This window comes from Mesoplodon bidens (genome assembly GCF_964165515.1).
Source record: "Mesoplodon bidens genome assembly, chromosome: 2".
NCBI classification, from domain to species: domain Eukaryota; kingdom Metazoa; phylum Chordata; class Mammalia; order Artiodactyla; family Ziphiidae; genus Mesoplodon; species Mesoplodon bidens.
The window spans coordinates 150,408,634-150,427,124 of record NC_138177.1 but is presented as its reverse complement, the minus strand read 5'-3'; the positions used below and the strand labels follow the sequence as shown (position 1 = coordinate 150,427,124).

Sequence of the window (18,491 nt, the reverse complement as noted above, 5' to 3'; positions counted from 1 at the left end):
CCCCTTGAGTGAGCCCTTTAGATCTGCCAACCACTCCCAGCTCCTGCCATCAGACATTTCATTCTCCTGGCCACCAAGATCCAGGGGAGGAAAAGCTGGCATCTCACATCCCAGAACTTTGTAGAGCAAGTTGACACATCTCTGTTAGGAAGCCAGCAAGAGGTCTTCCTGCCACGGCAATGCCTGCTCCCTTTAAGAATGCGGTCAAGACCCAGGGCATCAGCTACCCAACAGAGCACTCATCATACTATTCTCTCCAAAAAAACACCTTTCTTCTGTACAAATGAACCAAAAAGCAGGATTGGATACCTAGGTCTCCTAGGAAGACCTCTCATTACAGACATAAGCCAGGAGCTATTTTTCTGCCCCTGGTCCTGAGAAAGGCCTAACACTGGCCACGGATGTAGAGCGGGATCACAGCACTTCCTACGATATCCTGAGACCCCAAGCTGGAGATGCCTCACCACACTCCACACCATCGCCAGGAACTTCCTTTAAGGCCTTCCCCTAGCACCGTCCCTCTAGTCATGTTACCTCTCTAGTGAAAGCAGACCTTATCAAAATGGCATGTTTCCTCCCACTCATCAGTCCCAGCCTCCTCCATCCCCAACTAACTACCAATCCCTTTCAGCTGAGCAGTTGGCCTTTCATTCAAATCTGCGAGTGCTGGGGGTGGGGTGGGGGTGGACAGTGAACAATACAGAGTCCCTGGACTCCACTTCAGACGTCGCAATCTCAAACCATGGCCCTCAGTTTGTATCACACTTGTGGAGAGCAAGATTCCAAGCTTTTCAGCCAGTTATCATCCTATCTACCCAACCATCACTACCTACCTCTCAAAGGCCAATGGCCAAATAGTCCATCAAACAGACCCTAGAGGAGTAATGGCCTACATCACCACTAAGAAGCTGACCTATGTCAGGTGTACCCGACATGGACCTTCAGCACAGAGCACTCCACTTACGACAACCATAGGTTCCGCTCTCCACTCCTTACCAAACCTCTTAGCACCACTGACTACCAGAGCCCACAAGTACCCAAAAAAGCTATGAGCTACTTAAGAGCACAGTTCTCAAGCTTGTTTCTTTCTCAGCACATCTAAGGGCTACAACACGTAACTCCTCTCCATCCCCACCATCACCACCTTAGTCCAACCCCCTAACCCACTTACAAGTAATGCCTCCTAACCATTTCCCTCTGCCCATGTTTAACCCCTTGAACACTTTTCCCTCCATTCCCGTGAACTCTGGCTTATGGTATCTATTTCTGTTTCCTCTCTTCCACTCAACAATACATTCACACTTCCTTTTCTGGGTCGCCAATTTTGCCCCCAACCTTACTGTGGACTCTGCACTTCCTCCCCTTTCAGCAACATCGGCATCTTCCAGTGAGAGCCTCTGCCAGCATTTAGCCTTCAGAACAGCCCTTAGCTGGGAGGGCCTCCCCAGGACTAGACCATAGCACTGGAATAGAAGTGGAGCCCATACAACAGATGTTTGCTAACACAGACCAAGATCTCCCACTGGCCAGCTACAGGCAGGTGCAGGGCCTAAACAGCAGCCCGTTCCAAGGCACCTTCACTTCAGCTTAGGAGCTGCCCTGATGTTTGACTCTCCCTTCCCTCCAGAGTGTACCTCCCTCCTTTCTGATTCTCCCAGCACCTAATCGGGCTTTGCCTGTGGTAGCACTCAACACACACAAACCTTCTCTGCCTGTCCTAGCCTGCTCACCCTTCTGCTGCAGACCTGCCAGCCTGTGGGGCTAGTGTCAATCTGGGAACACTCTTGTTTCAGGCTTTTAGGCAATAACTCAGTTTTCACAGCTAGAGCTCAAACCTCATCACATAAACGCATGACTGTGGGGGCTTTTTAAGTATTGTGAACACTCAGGATAAGGGAATAAAAAATAATCATTCCAATGACATCTTAATCAAAATGATGCAGAACCCTTTTTCCCAACAAGACATAGAGATGGAGGAAGCATCTCCTAATATCAGTTTCCTCATGTCAGACAACTGATTTCAGTCTACAAAGTAAGAAATGTAATCAACAGAGGGGAGAGGAAAAACAAAACAGGATGGGGGCAGAAGTGAAGCCATGGACCAACCCTAAACGCTCCTCTGGATTGCACTCCCCCTCCTCCCTTCCCGACCTAACTGGTTTTCTTTCTGTGGCTGTGTTACCTGTTGCTGCCGCTCCAAGGGAGAGCTCGTCCCCACCTCCCACCCACTCCGGTCACCTCCACTGTAGCAAATCTCTTCTCATCCAGGCTCTCCTGCCTCTTCATTAATCCTTCCCTCCTTCCTTCTGTTTCTCAATGTTAGTCAGCAGGCCGTTTATCTGTTTGAAGGGTATAAACCTCCCTGATCTAGGGAAGGAGGTCTTCCCAAGGGATGCCTGGCAGATCTAGATCCAAACTGCCAGTACTTGGCGGGCTGAGTGGCTGTCAGGTCATTCCCTAGCCCTTGCCTCTCTCCCTGGAGACCTCGCAGCCCAGCCCAGTGCTACCTTCAGGGGCAGCTCCCTGACAACGCCTCCGGGCCTCAGCTCACATATTTCTATCTTGATCCTCACCCTTTTGGCCCACAAGTTACTAGCTAAAATTCTCTTAAACCTCTTGTAGCCTCTGTACTCTCACTTGCAGCATTCCAATAAGATGTTCTGCTTGAACGTGAGAAATACCATATCACCGATATAGACAATCCTACTAGCCAAACAGTGAAATAATTTGCCGGGTTCTGAGAATTCCCTGGTGGTCCAGTGGTTAGGATTTGGCGCTTTCACTGCTGTGGGCCTGGGTTCGATCCCTGGTCGGGGAACTCAGATCCTGCAAGACACACACACAAAAATTGCCGGGTTCAAAGTCTTCATTCTCCCTCTTCCTCATTTTCAACGTTCGCGCACAAACAAGCTCGCAATGCAGGTCAGGTTTTTCAGACTTCATTCAGTTGGTCCTGGCTTACTCTGTGAGTGCCTTCTTTCATTCCTGCTGCAGCAATTCTGAGAGCCCTCCAGCTCACTTGGCCCTCTCGGCCTCCTGACTTTCCCTTAACAGGAAGCTGTGCAACCCCTCCCCCACCCGTGAGCAGGGCTGACCAGTCCCCTCCTCTATGCACCCACTGTACTGAGTACTCACCCAGGCCACGGTACTTATCACGCTGCTTCACAGCAGTTACGCGACTGTCTACCCTCCTCGACTACGAGCTCCTTGAGGGTAGGGATCATTTCTTGTCTTTATGCCCCAGCATCTAACATAGAGCTTGAAGTTGTCATCCAAAGAGTAAAAGGAGGCCTTTTCGTTGCCTCTAAGGTGGCTACCATGAAGTCCTCCCCATTCCTTTACTGACCTGGTTGGTTTTGTCATGTCCTACAAAAACCTTAAAAGGCAGCTCAGTGTCACTGTTAGTTTAACAGTCCCTAATTTCATTCACCATTTATCAATGGCCCTATTCTTTAGAGTTCTTCCCCACCACCAACCTTAGCTCTGTGTCTAACAAAATCTGCATTCCAACAGCTGTCACAGCCCTGGAGAGGCCACCGGATAATAAGAGGCTGGGGGAAATGTCTTCTGATTTGCACTAAGTTACTCGGTGACTCTGTTACCGGTGACCCAGCGCTCCCCAAGGAAAGTTCCTTGGTCCCACCCCAAGGCAACTCCATAGCCTAACTACACACTATGGCAGCTTAAAGGTGTAAACCCTGGGGAAGGGAGAGAAGCAGACTGAATAGAGCAAATAAACCCACTTCGATCGCACCCCTGCTATGCCCAACACACGTGGCAGCACCACCGTGCACCAGTGCTCCGCTCCCCGAGATGTCTCCTTTACTTTTACATTGCTGTGTCTGCTCCAAATAAAGAAGGGCGGCTCGGCGTTCACATGAAGTTACAACAGCGTCAAGTTCCGGACACGGCAAATGGGGCAAATGCTTGTCCCACTCAGGGAGCGCTAGTCAGGAGGCACAGTGAGAGCCAGGGGAGGCCCATTCCTATGAGGGACCACCAGGAAACTGAAGCCTATGGAGGGGGGCTCAGGAAGGGGGGGGGAGGCACCACATTTATGGAAGCAGCAACAAAAAGGACAAAAGGGCCTAGTGGGCTGCCCCATGCCCACCCATCCCTGCCACCAATAGAGGAATTCACTTACAGTGACCCTGAAAGAAGAGATGTGTTAAAGCAGATGTAAGAAAGGCAGTAATTGGTCTGATGGGCAGGGGAAAAATTATTCCAGGAGTCGAGAGCCTATGCAAGAACACTTACGGCTCACACAGTCATCATAACTCAGCCCCCTCAAGCATTTTGTGCTCTGCTTATGGTGTTAACTTTAATGTCTTAACATATAACACCATCCACACTAACACAAAATACTACACACGCCAGATGAGGCTGAGTTATAGTTGCTGTGGGAAGCATAACTTTGAATTTCCTGATTTTGGTGCATTTAATCTCAACCATAATGTTACATTAACGTCGGTTTTGCATTTCATTTCCCAGTTTAGAAGAATAGCGTCAGCGCCTTCGCCTGTCTGTACAGAAGAAGGGGCGGGGCTGACTGACCACAGGCAGACGGACCACCACCCAACAACTGGGTCCTCCGCTAAAAAGCCTGACCCTGGGCCTCCCCTGGTGGCGCAGTGGTTGGGAGTCCGCCTGCCGATGCAGGGGACCCGGGTTCGTGCCCCGGTCCGGGAAGATCCCACGTGCCGCGGAGCGGCTGGGCCCGTGAGCCATGGCCGCTGAGCCTGCGCGTCCGGAGCCTGTGCTCCGCAACGGGAGAGGCCACAACAGTGAGAGGCCCGCGTACCGCAAAAAAAAAAAAAAAAAAAAAAGCCTGACCCGACCCCTCCCCCTTGGAGGAACCTGGACCAGGACAAGTGAATGGGGAGGGAAGGGTGAGTTCTTTCTCTAGGGAATGGCCTTTCCATCCACTTGCAAAGTACAGGAACCAAGAGCAGAGGGGTAGAAGCCAAATATGGAGCAAAGAGCAATGTGTGTGTATCAGGTGGGGGGACAGTAGGGGGTAGGGGGCTCCTGCCTCTCAGCCTTGAAGGGAGGAGAAGGGAATCAATATAGTGTGATTTGTAGGGATCTTAACCAATTTCCTGTGAAGTTTTCCAAAATGCCTCTCTCACAAAAGACTAATAATGAAGAGCCAGCTTCAAGTCATACTGAAATCCTCCAAATGCCTCTCTTCTATTTTATCCCTTCTCCTGTCACCATCAACCCTCCCCCAACCCTGCCCTCCCAAAATAACCCGGCATCTGGACAATTTTCTATAAAAAAGAAACGCCTTTACTCATAGTTCTAACTCAAAATGCAGATGGAGTCTCTTCAAGGTTTCCTTAAAAAAAAAAAAAAAAGCCCCTGTGGACAAAGACCAAACACTTAGAAAACCTCAACCCCAAAGGTCATTTTTCTCCAAAGTTGTGGGCACTTAAATACAGATGAGAAGGAAAACAGTCACCGGGGCTGCTGCAGAGCAGTGAGAAAAAGGCTGTACCTCGGAGCCTGATGGAGTCTGATGGACGAACTCAGGGAGGGAGGGGAGGCGGCAGCCAGGACATGTGCTCCCAGACAGGAGCGCCAGGCCGCCCCTCCCTGGCCATCTGGACAGCTGAGGTTACTTCCTCCTCCCCGCATGCTGTGGCCTACACCTCATTTTCCTCACTTACATTTGCTTTGGTCTTTTCTGAACACTGAGGTGGTGAGAGAACTTGCCCCCAGGTTAAAGCTGCACAATTAAAGTTCCCACCAAAGCTTTCAGGCTGCTCCCTGGGCTTCGGGGTCACAGCCACCAGCGTTCGATGCACATCCACACCAAAATGAGCAACATGAACTCCTGCTGGCGAGGACAAAGCAGCCACAATTCTCCGAACCAGATAAAAACCTACTTCCATATCAAGAAACAATTCCTAAAGCAAGAAAGGAACTGTATTCCTCAAATTTTGAGTCTCTAAAACATTTTAATCCACCTAAGTTAACATTTAAGTGAAAAAATATTTTCAAATGAAAAACAGTCTCATATTCAACCAATACCTATCATGTTAATCTGAATCAAAATGTGTAAAACGAAATGAGTGCAAATACCAGAAAGGTGAAAGCCTGTTACTGGCAAACCAACCACTCCAGTTTCAGTGAGCTGAACAGAGTACAAAAATAAACAGCAAAAATTATGACAAATGGGAAATACCAGATGTTTTACCATGTTTACAACCAATATTGTTACTCAAGTACAACAGAGCTTGCACCTGTCAGTTTGCATGGTGGCATTCCTTTTGGATAGTCCCAACAAGCTGACTCAGGGATTTCTGAATACCAGACACAGATGAGAGAAATGAACCCCATGCCGAGCCTCCAGAGAGGCCCTGGCCCAAAACTTGTTCCTGCCTCCTATGCAACTGAGGAGTATGACACACTCCCAAAAGAATCAGAAGTGCACTGTGTTCAAGTGTTCAACTCTTGGGAGCCAGGCAGCAGGGAAGCCGGGGTGGTTCTGATTCACAGTCCAAGCACATCCCCAGGAGGCACACAGACCTTGTCCACAAAGTATCTCTGTCAAGTGGACAGCCATCAGGAGGTTCTGAGAGAGCTAGGCAGGGCTGATCTAACCTGCACACCATATTCTAGTCCTTTTACTGTCTCTTTTAGAAGTTCATTCTCATCCCAAATCTCAATCTTTCCTGCTTCCACTTATATTCTTTTTTTGTCCTTATTAAAATGAAGAGCAAGTTATTATCATACTCCTTGGAACAACTCCTTCCAAGTCTGGACAAGAAATCAGTCACTAAAACCATATTCAATTTCTCTTCTTTCTAAGTCTTATTTTTGTGCCTCTAATAATTTTTGTTCCTCTTTTTAAATTTTTTATTGGAGTAAAATTGCTTTACAATGTTGTGTTAGCTTCTACTGTACAATGAAGTGAATCAGCTATGTGTATACCTATATTCCCTCCCTTTTGGACCTCCCTCCCCACCCTTCCCCCCGGATCTAGGTCATCACAGAGCACCAAGCTGAGCTCCCTCATTTTTGTTCCTCTTATCCTGAGCTTTTCCAATATCTCCACTGCCCTTGTTGACCAAAAGATCTAAACAATACAGAGGCTATAATGAGAACCTGACCTATGAGGACCTCAGTGGAAGGACACTATCCTATCTGGGATGGACTACTTCTCCAATCCATCCTCCCACCTTTCTCTGAATCCTTTCAGGACCCTGCTACATGCAAACTTTAGGGAAGGTTTTTTTTTTTTTTAAAGAAAGTGGGGTTGGCGGGGGGAGCTTTAAGCTGCCAATAAGTCTCAAGTCACTTCTAAGCTGCCCATCCCTTTCCTGAGAGTGGTCCAGTGAGTAGTTCAACAACAGAGCTGTCTGGCCCCAAACTCACCTTCTTACCTGTTGATCACAGCATTGTAGAGGCTTAATGAAGTAGAGATGCATTACATTTATCACTTGCCCTAGATCCACTCAAATCCATCACTATGTCACAGCAAGGAGTTAGATTGATCTGACAGGATTTGCTCTTCTTCACAAACCCATGTAAGTTATTACTCAGTACCCTATGCTCTTCTAGCTGTTTGCTGATTGATTATCTGACGATCAGGTCAAGTATCTTCTTTGGAATCACAGTAAACTAACGGGTCTATAATTTCCAAGATCATTCGTATTTGCCTTTTAAAGATAAGCAAGACAGCAAATGCTTCTTCCTGAGTTCTCTAAAGTAACAGCTAATGCTTTGCTAATAATGAACCAGGACAGCCAATTCCTTAAGTGCCCTTGGAATCGCATCATCAGGGTTCATTGATTCTGGAGATAAACTTTAATCAGGCTCAGACCCTGGTAAAAAGCAGGAAGCCCAACCTCAGGCTAGGTCTAAAAGGCCCTGGTGCCTAAGTCTAGGAAGGAAGTTGGTGATACAAGTGATTTAAATCTGTACTGCATTATATCTTCAGCACTGCAATAGATAAATTAAAAAAAACAAAAAATTAAAAGAACAATGCCCTTGAAAGAGAGATGAAAGGTGATACTAACAGACCAAACTGAGACATGAATCAAGTTTCACCTTCAGTAACATTGGTAGGACCCTCTGTAGGACAAGAGAACAGAGCTACATAATTATCTCAGCTTATAATCTAACTGAAAAGTTCAGAAACAAATATACATAGGCATGTGCCAGGAAGCAGAAAGCAGGAAATGTCATCAAGAAAGTGCCAAGCAATCATGAGGCTTCAGAAGAGGGATGAATCCTATGCAGTAGCAACGTGTTAGGTTTTAGACTCAGGTCCTGCTAAGGCTTGCTCAGCAACTGAAATCACCAGCAAGGTAAATAACATGGCATATTGGGGTATGGCCCCCTGATTCTCAACCCAAGAGAATCTACATAACCAAAACTCCCACTCACCACCCAGGTACACCCACCACAGAATCTCCAGTTGTTTGGGGAGGTGGAGAAGACAATCCTACAGCACAGGTAGGAGCAAGAGGCTGAGAAAGAAAGTGTGGCTCAGGCTGCCCCCAAGCCGTCTTCCCTTTCATGCGAAGTTCCTTCCCCTAGGAAGCTCTCCTCATCCAGCGCCTGTCTTCCCAAGCCTCAGCAGGCCTGATTCCAATCCTCCCCCAAAGGCAGACCACTACTTTGAGAATAGGAAACAAACAGGCAAGGAGAAACGGAAAGGTAAAAGGGTTGTGTTATCTGCTTTATGGAAAATAATCTAACATCCTAAAGATAGAACCCGTCCCTGGGAAAAAAAGCCAATTATGAGAAATGAACCCAGTTTACCTCTGAATGGACCTCCCTGTCTCCCAAGTGCCTGCTGCTATAATCCTCTTCTCCTCCTCTTACTACTGAAAGCTACTCCCAGACCCACATGTCTACACACTCCCAAATGACCCACCTGATAATCCAGTCCTACAGGGAAGAGTTCCAGTCCTAGAGTCAGGCATACCCAAGGCCCCCACACTACAATTCACTGCCACATCGGCCCCCAATCAGGCCCCCAAAGCAAACATCAAGCAATCCAATATCACCTAGCACACGTGTCTCTCTGCTGCTAATCCAAGCTTCTTAGCAGCAATACCTCAAAAGGTAAAAGATCTCCAAACACAGTTGGTAACTAAGAAAAAAATGCAAGCAAAGAAATTTTCCTTTCCAACAGACCAGAAATGGTTGTTCAGGTTATCTAATGCTGCATAACAAATCATCCCAAAACTTAGTGGCTTAAAACATCAATAATCATTTATTATCTCCCATAGCTTTGATGAGCCAGGAATTCAGGAGTGGCTCGGCTGGTCAGTCTGGCTCAGGGTCTCTCCTGAGGTTGACGTCTGATGTCCACTGGGGCTGTAGTTATCTGAAGGCTTGACTGGAGGTAGCAGAGTCACCTCCAAGACAGTGCCAAGAAACATGACCAGCAGGTTGGTACTGGCTTTTAGCTAAGAGCCTTAGTTCCGGTACACATGTGCCTCTCGCCAGGGTTGCTTGAGTGTCCTCAAAGCATGGTGGCTGGCTTCTTCCATAGCAACTGATCCAAAAGAGCAAGATGGACTGTGATGCTTTTTATGACTTAGCCTCAGAAGTCATGCAGTGTCTCTTCCACTATACTCTGTTGGTTATACAGGGCTAGTTCTCATTCATTGTAGGAGAGGGGAACTACCAAAGGTGATAGTATCAGGACGTAAGGATCGTTGGGGGCCATTTTGGAGGCTAACACAGTATTCCTTAAAAGAACATGCAGCAGTAGCAGGAGAAGGAAGGAGGGAAGGGAAAGGAGAGAGGAAGGATGGGACAGAAGGAAACATTTTGATTCCCAAAGGCTGAGACCAGAGAGAAACAGTGTGCCCAGTTCTCTACAAAGACCTCTCAGGTCTACCTTACCCTAGGATGCCTGAGTCAAGTCCTGCTTCTTAGGCAGGAACTCCAGATGAGTAGCTAAAAGCCAAGAAGACATGAGAAAGTTCCTCTGGGTCCCAGAAAGCAAGTCTATCCTCCCTCCCTCCTTGCCCACCCCATCTTTGCTGAAGCAATGATGCAACAGTTACCTGAGGATGAATCTGCGGCTTGTCACACGTGGCCTCAAAGTCCAGCACTAAAAAGTAGTGATACCTCTGGGGAGGGAAGGACATCATTGCCGCCATGGATGCGCCAAAGTTGTGGGCCGCCAGCTTTCTGGTGGATATGGAGCAGAACTCCGGAACACCACAGGGAGAAAATAAGTGGGAGCCCAGCACTTTTCTTGCTCTTGAAAGTAAATATGAAGAAAATCGAGCTGCTCCAGTCTGTAAAGGTGCTAGCATTGAACATCCAGAAGCATCTAAAACTTAGGGGAGGAAAGTTTAAAAGAAAAAAAAAGAAAGAAAGAAAAAGAAAAAAAAAAAAAAAAGAACAGAGAGTCTGGGTTACTCCCTCCCCACCGTGGCCCTGTTCCACCTAGTCTTCAGGAATATTCACAGAACATGAACCACTCCCCAGTGTTTCTGTGCCCCTTTTCTAAATCCCAGTATTCGTTACTGAAGTTCAAGACCCTTAATACTGGCCCCCACAACATTATGACAGCTCTGAGTCTCCCAGACCATTCTCAAAACAAGATGCAGCACTGGCCTTGATCTTTAAGTGGAGCTCTAAAGTTCAAAAGAGAGAGAGAAAAATTCTGTGGTCACTTCTCAGGTGGCAACAGTTAACATTAAAGCTAAGTTTCCCAAAGTAACCCAGGGTGCCCCGGTTGCACAATCAGTCCTGGGAGCTAAGTAGACTCAGAGAGACAGCAGGAAATGCCCAGGATTCTCTCCTCAGCTCCATTCCCAGCCATTGTCCCTGGCTTTCCTGTCTGCATCTTGATGTCTCCACATGCCCTCCTCCCTTCTCCCAGCGGGAAAGGAGCAGAACCCATCACAGGGAGCTTGCTCACCACACTCTGGTGATTCCCCAGCTCCCAGCCAGTAAGTGGCACCTGGGGGAATGAACGAAGCCTGCAGAGCACAGCTGCCAACAGCCTCGGGCCTTCCTCCGCTGCCTTTAGACTAACTCTCCACTAGAGGCAGGACTTTTTTTAAATAGGGAAGAAAAAGAGAAAACCCAGATGTGGTGGTAATGGGAGCATTGCTAAAAGTCTAGTAAAGTTTTCTGAGTGTACATGTGCAAAAAAAAAAAAAAATCCAAATCACTTTTCAAGTTTTCCCTTTAAATTTGCAGCATGTCTGCTCCTTAGAGGACTAACGAAATATAAAAATCAAAGCCTAAGTTTTACTCACGAATAACTCAAGCTTCCTTAAAATAAAAAAAAAAAAAGAAACAGGAATAAAGCAGAAATTTTGTGTTTTTCCCATTTCATACCCAACACTCAAATTCCCTCAACTTTAATCCTCAAAGTCAAACAAGAAATCATGCTGCTCAATACGGAAATGGCCATAGTTTAAGCTTTCTGAAGCTCCAGTCTGACGGAGCCAAAAGCTTGCCTCTGAAAGACTGCAATGGGCACTCCCTCCCTCCTGTAGCGTGGAGGAGGCTAGCAGCCTGGGAAGTCCAGAGCACACTAGAGGCAACAAGGTCACTACCACCTGAGCGGACATGGATCATGCCAAGTATCACTTCTCACCCCGGCTCTCCCGGGACTCAAGGAGTGACCTACAGTAACTTGCCTGCATATTTATTAGGATATGTGCTGGTGTGGGTCCTCAATTCCCCTATTCCTATAGTGAGGTTCCATATGGAACAAAGACCAAGAAGTATTTTAAGTTCTTCAAGATTCTAGCACAAGCGTAGTGCTTGTTTTCACCGTGGCCTACAGCCTCTCCAAAAACGCAGCCAAACTCCGTGGCCTGGGATAGACAAAGGCTGGCTTGAGTTTCATTATGGAATCTCTTGGAAAGGCAAACGGGCCAACATCATTTTGAAAGCCGGAATCCAAAATAACTCTTCACGTCACCCACTCCTGAAAAGTACTGGAAGCCTTGCTGAGATGGGAGACACCAGTCTGCTCAGATTACACATTCTAGTTTGAATCCAAAGTCCCTCAGGGCCTTAGAACTCTTCTCTAACCTCTCAAAGTCAGGTCATGCATAAGGACTTTTGAAAGTCTTAATGTTTTCCAATGTGTATATATAGTGTATAAAGCATTTTTAGTCAATCAGACTTCATCTGCCAAATACTACAGGCAATTAAGCATCATGATTAAGGAGGGCTTCTGGGTTTGAATCCTGGTTTTACCACTTATTTGCCATGGCACCTTGGGCAAGCTCTGTTCTTCAATTTCTCACCTGTAAAATGACAACAGCAGCTCCTACTCCTTAAGCGAGAGTGAAATGAGAGGACATATGTAAAGCACTAAGAGCAGGGTCTGGCACATAGGGCTCAATGAATATAAGCTTACTATTATTACTACTACTACCCTATTGAGCTATGCCCACCTGGCCAAGCCTGGACCCCCATACTTTGGGCGTATAAATCCAATGCATAAGGCAACCTCAGAGAGTAACATCAATGTCTCCTGCACCCCCAGATTGCTCTAGACCCCCCATACTACATACTATATATGCCCTATTCCCTCCCATGGACAACACACTGATGGCCAGAGGTCCTCACGCCTGCAGGCCTTGCTTTCTCATCTGATTTCACCCACATAAAAAAGCTTCTCTCTTGTAAAAAGTCTTGAGAGCAGACATTAGGAGACCAGGCCTCCACATATCAGCAGTCACTGGGTTCCATACTTCCCTTACATTTAAAAAAACCAAGTTCAACTCAAGTCAAGAAACAGAGGGCAACTCTTCTCCCCTTCCTGAAAAATTCAATCTAATGGCTTTAGAGCCATTAGTTGTGGCAGAGGAAAGTAGGGTCTACATCAGTTGACCTGGGAGGAGCAGAAGGGTCTGGGAGGGAGTATCAGAGCCCAAGCTGGGTGAGGAGGCGTCCATACAGAGGCAGGAAGGTGTGATGCAGCATGCCACAGCCCTAGTGGGGTATGAAGGGCATCCGTTGGCGGAGAAGGAGCAGCAGCCTGATGTGGGGACTCACAGGCAGGGTAAAAGAGTACCCGAGAGGGGGAAAGGGCAGTGGCAACAATGGGAGATTAGTTACATACAGAGGGATTGATCAAAAAAGGGCATATATTAAGGGTAATGGGACCAGGTTTCTCACTGTTAGAGGATGGAATTAAAACATGGAAAGGGAAAAACATCTGTGGTGTTGAATTGGAGTGTGAACTCATGGTTTCTGATATATATATATATATATAATATATATAAAAATAAAGCTAGGGCTTCCCTGGTGGCGCAGTGGTTAAGAATCCACCTGCCTGGGGACATGGGTTTGAGCCCTGGTCCGGGAAGATCCCACATGCCGCAGAGCAACTAAGCCCGTGCGCCACAAACTACTGAGCCTGCGCTCTAGAGCCTGTGAGCCACAACTACTAAGCCTGCGCTCTAGAGCCTGCGAGCCACAACTACTGAGCCCGCATGCCACAAGTGCTGAGGCCTGCGCGCCTAGAGCCCGTGCTCCGCAACAAGAGAAGCCACCGTAATGAGAAGCCTGCGCACCACAATGAAGAGTAGCCCCTGCTCGCCACAACTAGAGAAAGCCTGTACTCAGCAAGAAAGACCCAATGCAGCCAAAAATAAATAAATAAATAAATTTAAATAAATAAAGCTAGATGTACGTATGAAGATGAGTATATATCTATACACAAATGTATAGACACATGTATATATATTTTCTAGCTCTGTTTACTGAAGGGCCAGAGAGCAGCAACACTCTGATAGCAATGTGCACATCTAGCACCTAGCCGCCTTCTAAACAACATTCTTCACTGAAAGAACAAGAGCTCTTTGGAGAACTGGCTGATTCCAGGGCTGTGGCAGAGAAAGTACAAGATGAGCCTAGAACATCCTGTTGTGCCAGAAAGCATGGAAATGCTCAAAAGGATGCGGAAACCAGCTTGAAGGGGCTCCCAACTGGCAAGTAAATAATGATATTAATGGATCATAATGCACTGAATAAAAAAGGAAACCATGAGGCCATAAAGATAAAAATAAATACATAAATAAGTAAATAAATTTTAAAAACTAAAGTTTGGTAAGGGATTTCACATAGTTTCAAAGTATCTCCCCACAGATTGCTTATTAATTATAATTATATTATATAAATATATTAATATAATTAATTATATTATTAATTATAACAGGGAATAAGTTTACAATGGAGAAGCCTGGCAGACATCACCTTAATCAAGTGAGCAAAATGAACATCATCAATAATGGGATTAATCAAAATCTTGCATCACATGATAGGATGCAATGAGAAAAACAAAGCATCATTTCTGTGATACTCCTGTTGAAGATGCATAACCTGAATCTAATCATGAGAAAATATCAGACAAACCCTGAATGAGGGACAGTGTACACAATAACCAGCCTGTAATCTTCAAAAGTATCAAGATCATGAATCTCAAGGAACGTTTAGTGAGAAAAGTCTATAGGAGATAAGAGGCTTGGTAACTAAATGCAGTGCACGATTCTGAACTGGATCATTTTGCTGCAAAGAACATTACTGGGACAACTGGCAAAACTTGAATGGGGTTTGAGGATTAGATGGAGGTAACATATGAATGTTAATTTTGATGGTTGTGTTATGGTTAGGTAGGAAAATGTCCTTGCACATAGGAAATGCACGCAAAGTATTTAGGGTGACGGGGTGTTAGGTCGGCAACTTAACTCACAAATGGTTCAGGAAAAAAATTCTTTGTACCCTACTTCCAACTTTTATGTAAATTTGGCCTATTTCAAACTTTAAAAAAAAATGTTTTTTTTAACCACATGCGATGTTGTTTAAAAAAAAAAAGAAACAGAGAACAGTATGTGAGGGAGCCATCTCCCCGTACTGCCACAGAGGGTAGGCTGCAAGCTCTCCTCTGGCAGCCCTCAAAGCATGGAGTCTCCATCCTAAGTGCCCCTGCCCAGTGCCCCCTCACTGGGTATCCCTGCCACCTCTAGAGCCTGCTCGGGAAATATCCCTGCACTCCTTGCAGAGGCACTCCACTTGCCTGTCTACCCTCTGACATCTTAGAGATTGTCCCTTTCTATTGATGTCTTTATATTTTAGTCACAAGTTTGCAGAATATAAGTCTACATGTTATATCATCAGCCAGGACTTTGAGAATCTAGTTGAGGGGCAGAACTCAAAAGGAGCAGTTTATGATTCTGTGTATATCTATCTCCTCACCAGCTTTCACCAGAGACGAAGACTTACACACATTTATTCTGACACCCATTTCCTTCTCCTAGAAAATTAAAGGTAGTAAGTAGCCTATGGCAAAGAGGAAAACGAATGATTCTCTCCTCAAAATAAAGGGACCAGTCCCCCAGTGAGGCAGGGGAGGGGAAAACAGGGATTGCCACAGGGCCAGCCCGATTTGGAGGAGCAGGCCTGCACCACAGCCCCTGGAGGATGTGCAGAGTATTTACACAACAGACACAATGGCTCCTCTGCAGCCATTACTGTCGGTCAGGTAAATAACGCATGTGCCAAAACACACATTTAATGAGGGAAATAATATGCCTTTATAAAAAGCCTCAATTTCTATTTACCTGAGAGACCAGGGAAGCACCAAATCACCAGATTAGTGGAACCACAGAGGAGTCATTCTGGCGTCTTGGGTAAATAGACATTTTATAGCCTTCCATTACTGGAGGGGGGAAGGAAGGGCGAAGGGAGGGGGCCATCCTTTAATATCCACATACAGGCCAGGGGAGCCTGGGGGAGAGAAAAGAAGAGAAGCCCATCATGAAATATGGGGTCCTCTCCCACCCCATCTCCCCATCCACATATACTTGGGATCTCTGGGAAGGGTACGGGTTTATACCATCCCTGGGTTCAATCCACTCCATAAAAAGCCAGACTGGGGAGTTCCCTGGAGGTCCAGTGGTTCGGACTCGGTGCTTTCCCTGCCGCGGGCCTGGGTTCAATCCCTGGTCAGGGAACTAAGATCCTGCAAGCCTCGTTGTGCGGCCAAAGAGAAAACAAAAAACAAACAAAAAAAAGCCAGACTGGGAGGCAGGGGTGCATTCCAGAGAAACTTCAAGGCACTGAGGCAGGTTCTGGGTCCACACTAGAAGCACATGGGACAGCCACAGAGTACCCAGTTCCCAGTCTCGGGGAAGTTCCTGTTCCAATCCGACCTGCAGTAGCACAAGTGCTCAGACACCTAAGCCACAGAGGCATCCACAGAGAACACGGTAACACCTGTCTGCAACTCCTTCAGTCACAGGCCCTGTCTCAGGTGGCTAAAAATAACCTGGGAAAAATATAAATAAACTGCGTGCCTTCAAAAGTCATAATTTTCAGTCTAATGAATGCATTCTTAACAGCCAGAGCACTTTCTGTGAAAATCATAGACTGTCAAAGGTGAAAGGAAACCTAAGAGAAGACGCAGTCCAGCAAGCCAGAGAAAATGAGCCCTAGAAAGAGAAAAGGACAGTCCAAGGTTCACAGAGCAAGTAAGGGTAAGAAGAGAACCCACGGCTCCCGACCCCCAGTTCAGAGCCTCCAGCCACTGCCCTAACACAAGGAGCAGACACCAGCATTTGTCCCCCAAGCTTTTCTGTAGCCTCACAAGTGGAGGCCAGGGGCCTGAGGGCTCAGCCTAAGGCAGAACAAAGCTTGAGACCCCTACAAAAGCTTAGAACCTCTACACAACTTCCTGATGGCCCCAACGTGGAATGCAAGCAGGAACTCTAAAGCTGGGTCCTCACCTCAACAAAACACTCTCCTCCTCTCTACAACCCATCACCCCCTAGACCTGTAGCTTCAGCTGCTTCTGCTCCAAGACAGGGCTAGGGAGAACTTGTCCAACATCAGAAGCAGCTGCTAATCCCAAACTATCAGAAGAGCTAAAGTCACTAAAGACCTACAGGAATACCAAATTCTGATGGCAACATCACAGGCCACAGGAGCCTCGCTCTCCCCTTCAATTAGCCTCAATTAGTCTCAGCAACTCAAGGCAGCACAGAAAAAGAAGTACCTGTTTGTGATTTGCCTGCTGTTTACTAACCCATCAGCCACATTCAGTAGCTTGGGCAAACTCCTTCAAGGGGCCAAGGATGGGAAACATCTCTTTGCAAAGACCTGCACGTCAGTTGTGACCCCACACACGAGAGGGAGCAAAGGCTAGTTTCCTAACACATGGTAAATAGGATAGAAATGGAGGAAGGGCAGTGTATGGTATGGTACTCTCATCCCTGTAAGCTCCTCCCACACTTGTAGACAGCATCTGACCCCAGAGGGGAGGTACGCAGAACCTGCTATACCCCTGCTTCTGAAACAGAGAACTGGAGCAGAAACAAGGAGTCATACAGTTAGTTGTTAAAATGCCGTATTAGACAAGCACAGGTTCAAATCCTGCCTCCACCACAGGCTCTTTGTAATAATAGCTGTAACAAAAATACCTATCTCTTAGGGGTTCAATTAGACCATACAATATGTACAAAGTGCTTTGCACAATAGTAAGTTCTCAGCAAAAGGGAGCTATTGCTAATACATGAGAAAGAGGAAAGTGAAACACTATTTTGTGAAACTCTACTACAAGCCAGGCACTGTAGTTGTGACTTACATATTTCATCTCATTTAAGCCTCCCAACCGTCAAGCAAAATAGGTAACAGTATTCCCATCTTACACATGAGAACACTAAGGCTCAGAGGCACTCAGCTCTTCAGGGCCCTGTTCTCCTCTCCCACATTTAAGGTCCCACTTTCTCCACTTGGCTGATTCTCCCGTCAGCCATAGGGCTAACAATGCATATCAACTTTAGTTTTTCTTTTGAGCTAAGGTATGACTTTAACTAAAAGGAACTCAGCCATAGCAATAATTAAGTCCGTCCAAATCACTCAAATTTGTTTCCAGTAAGAAAAACAAATTGCAGCCTGGGTACAAAAGCAGAAACAGGGGGACTTCCCTGGTGGCACAGCGGTTAAGACTCTGCACTCCCAATGCAGGGGGCCCAAGTTCCATCCCTGGTCAGGGAACTAGATCCCACATGCATGCTGCAACTAAGAGTTCGCATGCCACAACTAAGGAGCCCACATGCAGCAACTAAGGAGCCCATGTGCCACAACTAAGGAGCCGGCGAGCCACAACTAAGGAGCCTGCAAGCCACAACTAAGACCCGGTGCAACCACATAAGTAAACAAATATTTTTTTTTAAAAAAGCGGAAACAGGAAGCGGTGTCTTGGATTAAAGCAATTGCAGCACAAGGAACTCAAAGCCTCTTCCCAACCCCAGTTCCAGGGGAGCAAATCTTCCCGTCTCACAAAGCGGAGAAACTGGCAGGAAGCAGGGTGACAACCAGCTCTTGCTCAGGCCCCTAAATGTGATGTTTCCTTTTACAAATCTGTGCCTTGGCAAATGCTGCTCCCACTGTTGTGAAATGTACTTCCATTTTCACCAGGCAAACTATTGTTCCTTCTTCAAAATCCAGCTCAAATCTTCCCCTTTTAGTAGCTTTCTCTGACACCT

At 46.6% G+C, this 18,491-nt stretch overlaps 1 protein-coding gene across 7 annotated transcripts in view; it reads right to left on the bottom strand.

Moving 5' to 3' along the window:
* ERI3 (ERI1 exoribonuclease family member 3) overlaps window positions 1–18,491 on the bottom strand; it is a 129,663-nt gene that overhangs the window by 104,454 nt on the left and 6,718 nt on the right. For 4 of the 7 annotated variants that reach the window (XM_081220362.1, XM_081220360.1, XM_081220356.1 and 1 more), the window contains exon 3: window positions 10,032–10,309. The exons of 1 other annotated variant lie outside the window; for it this stretch is intronic. In XM_081220362.1, the coding sequence (XP_081076488.1) occupies window positions 10,032–10,286 (255 nt within the window). In that variant the 5' untranslated portion in view covers window positions 10,287–10,309. The remainder of the gene's footprint in view (window positions 1–10,031; window positions 10,310–18,491) is intronic. 2 more of the 7 variants (XM_081220357.1, XM_081220359.1) reach the window with 1 other exon arrangement.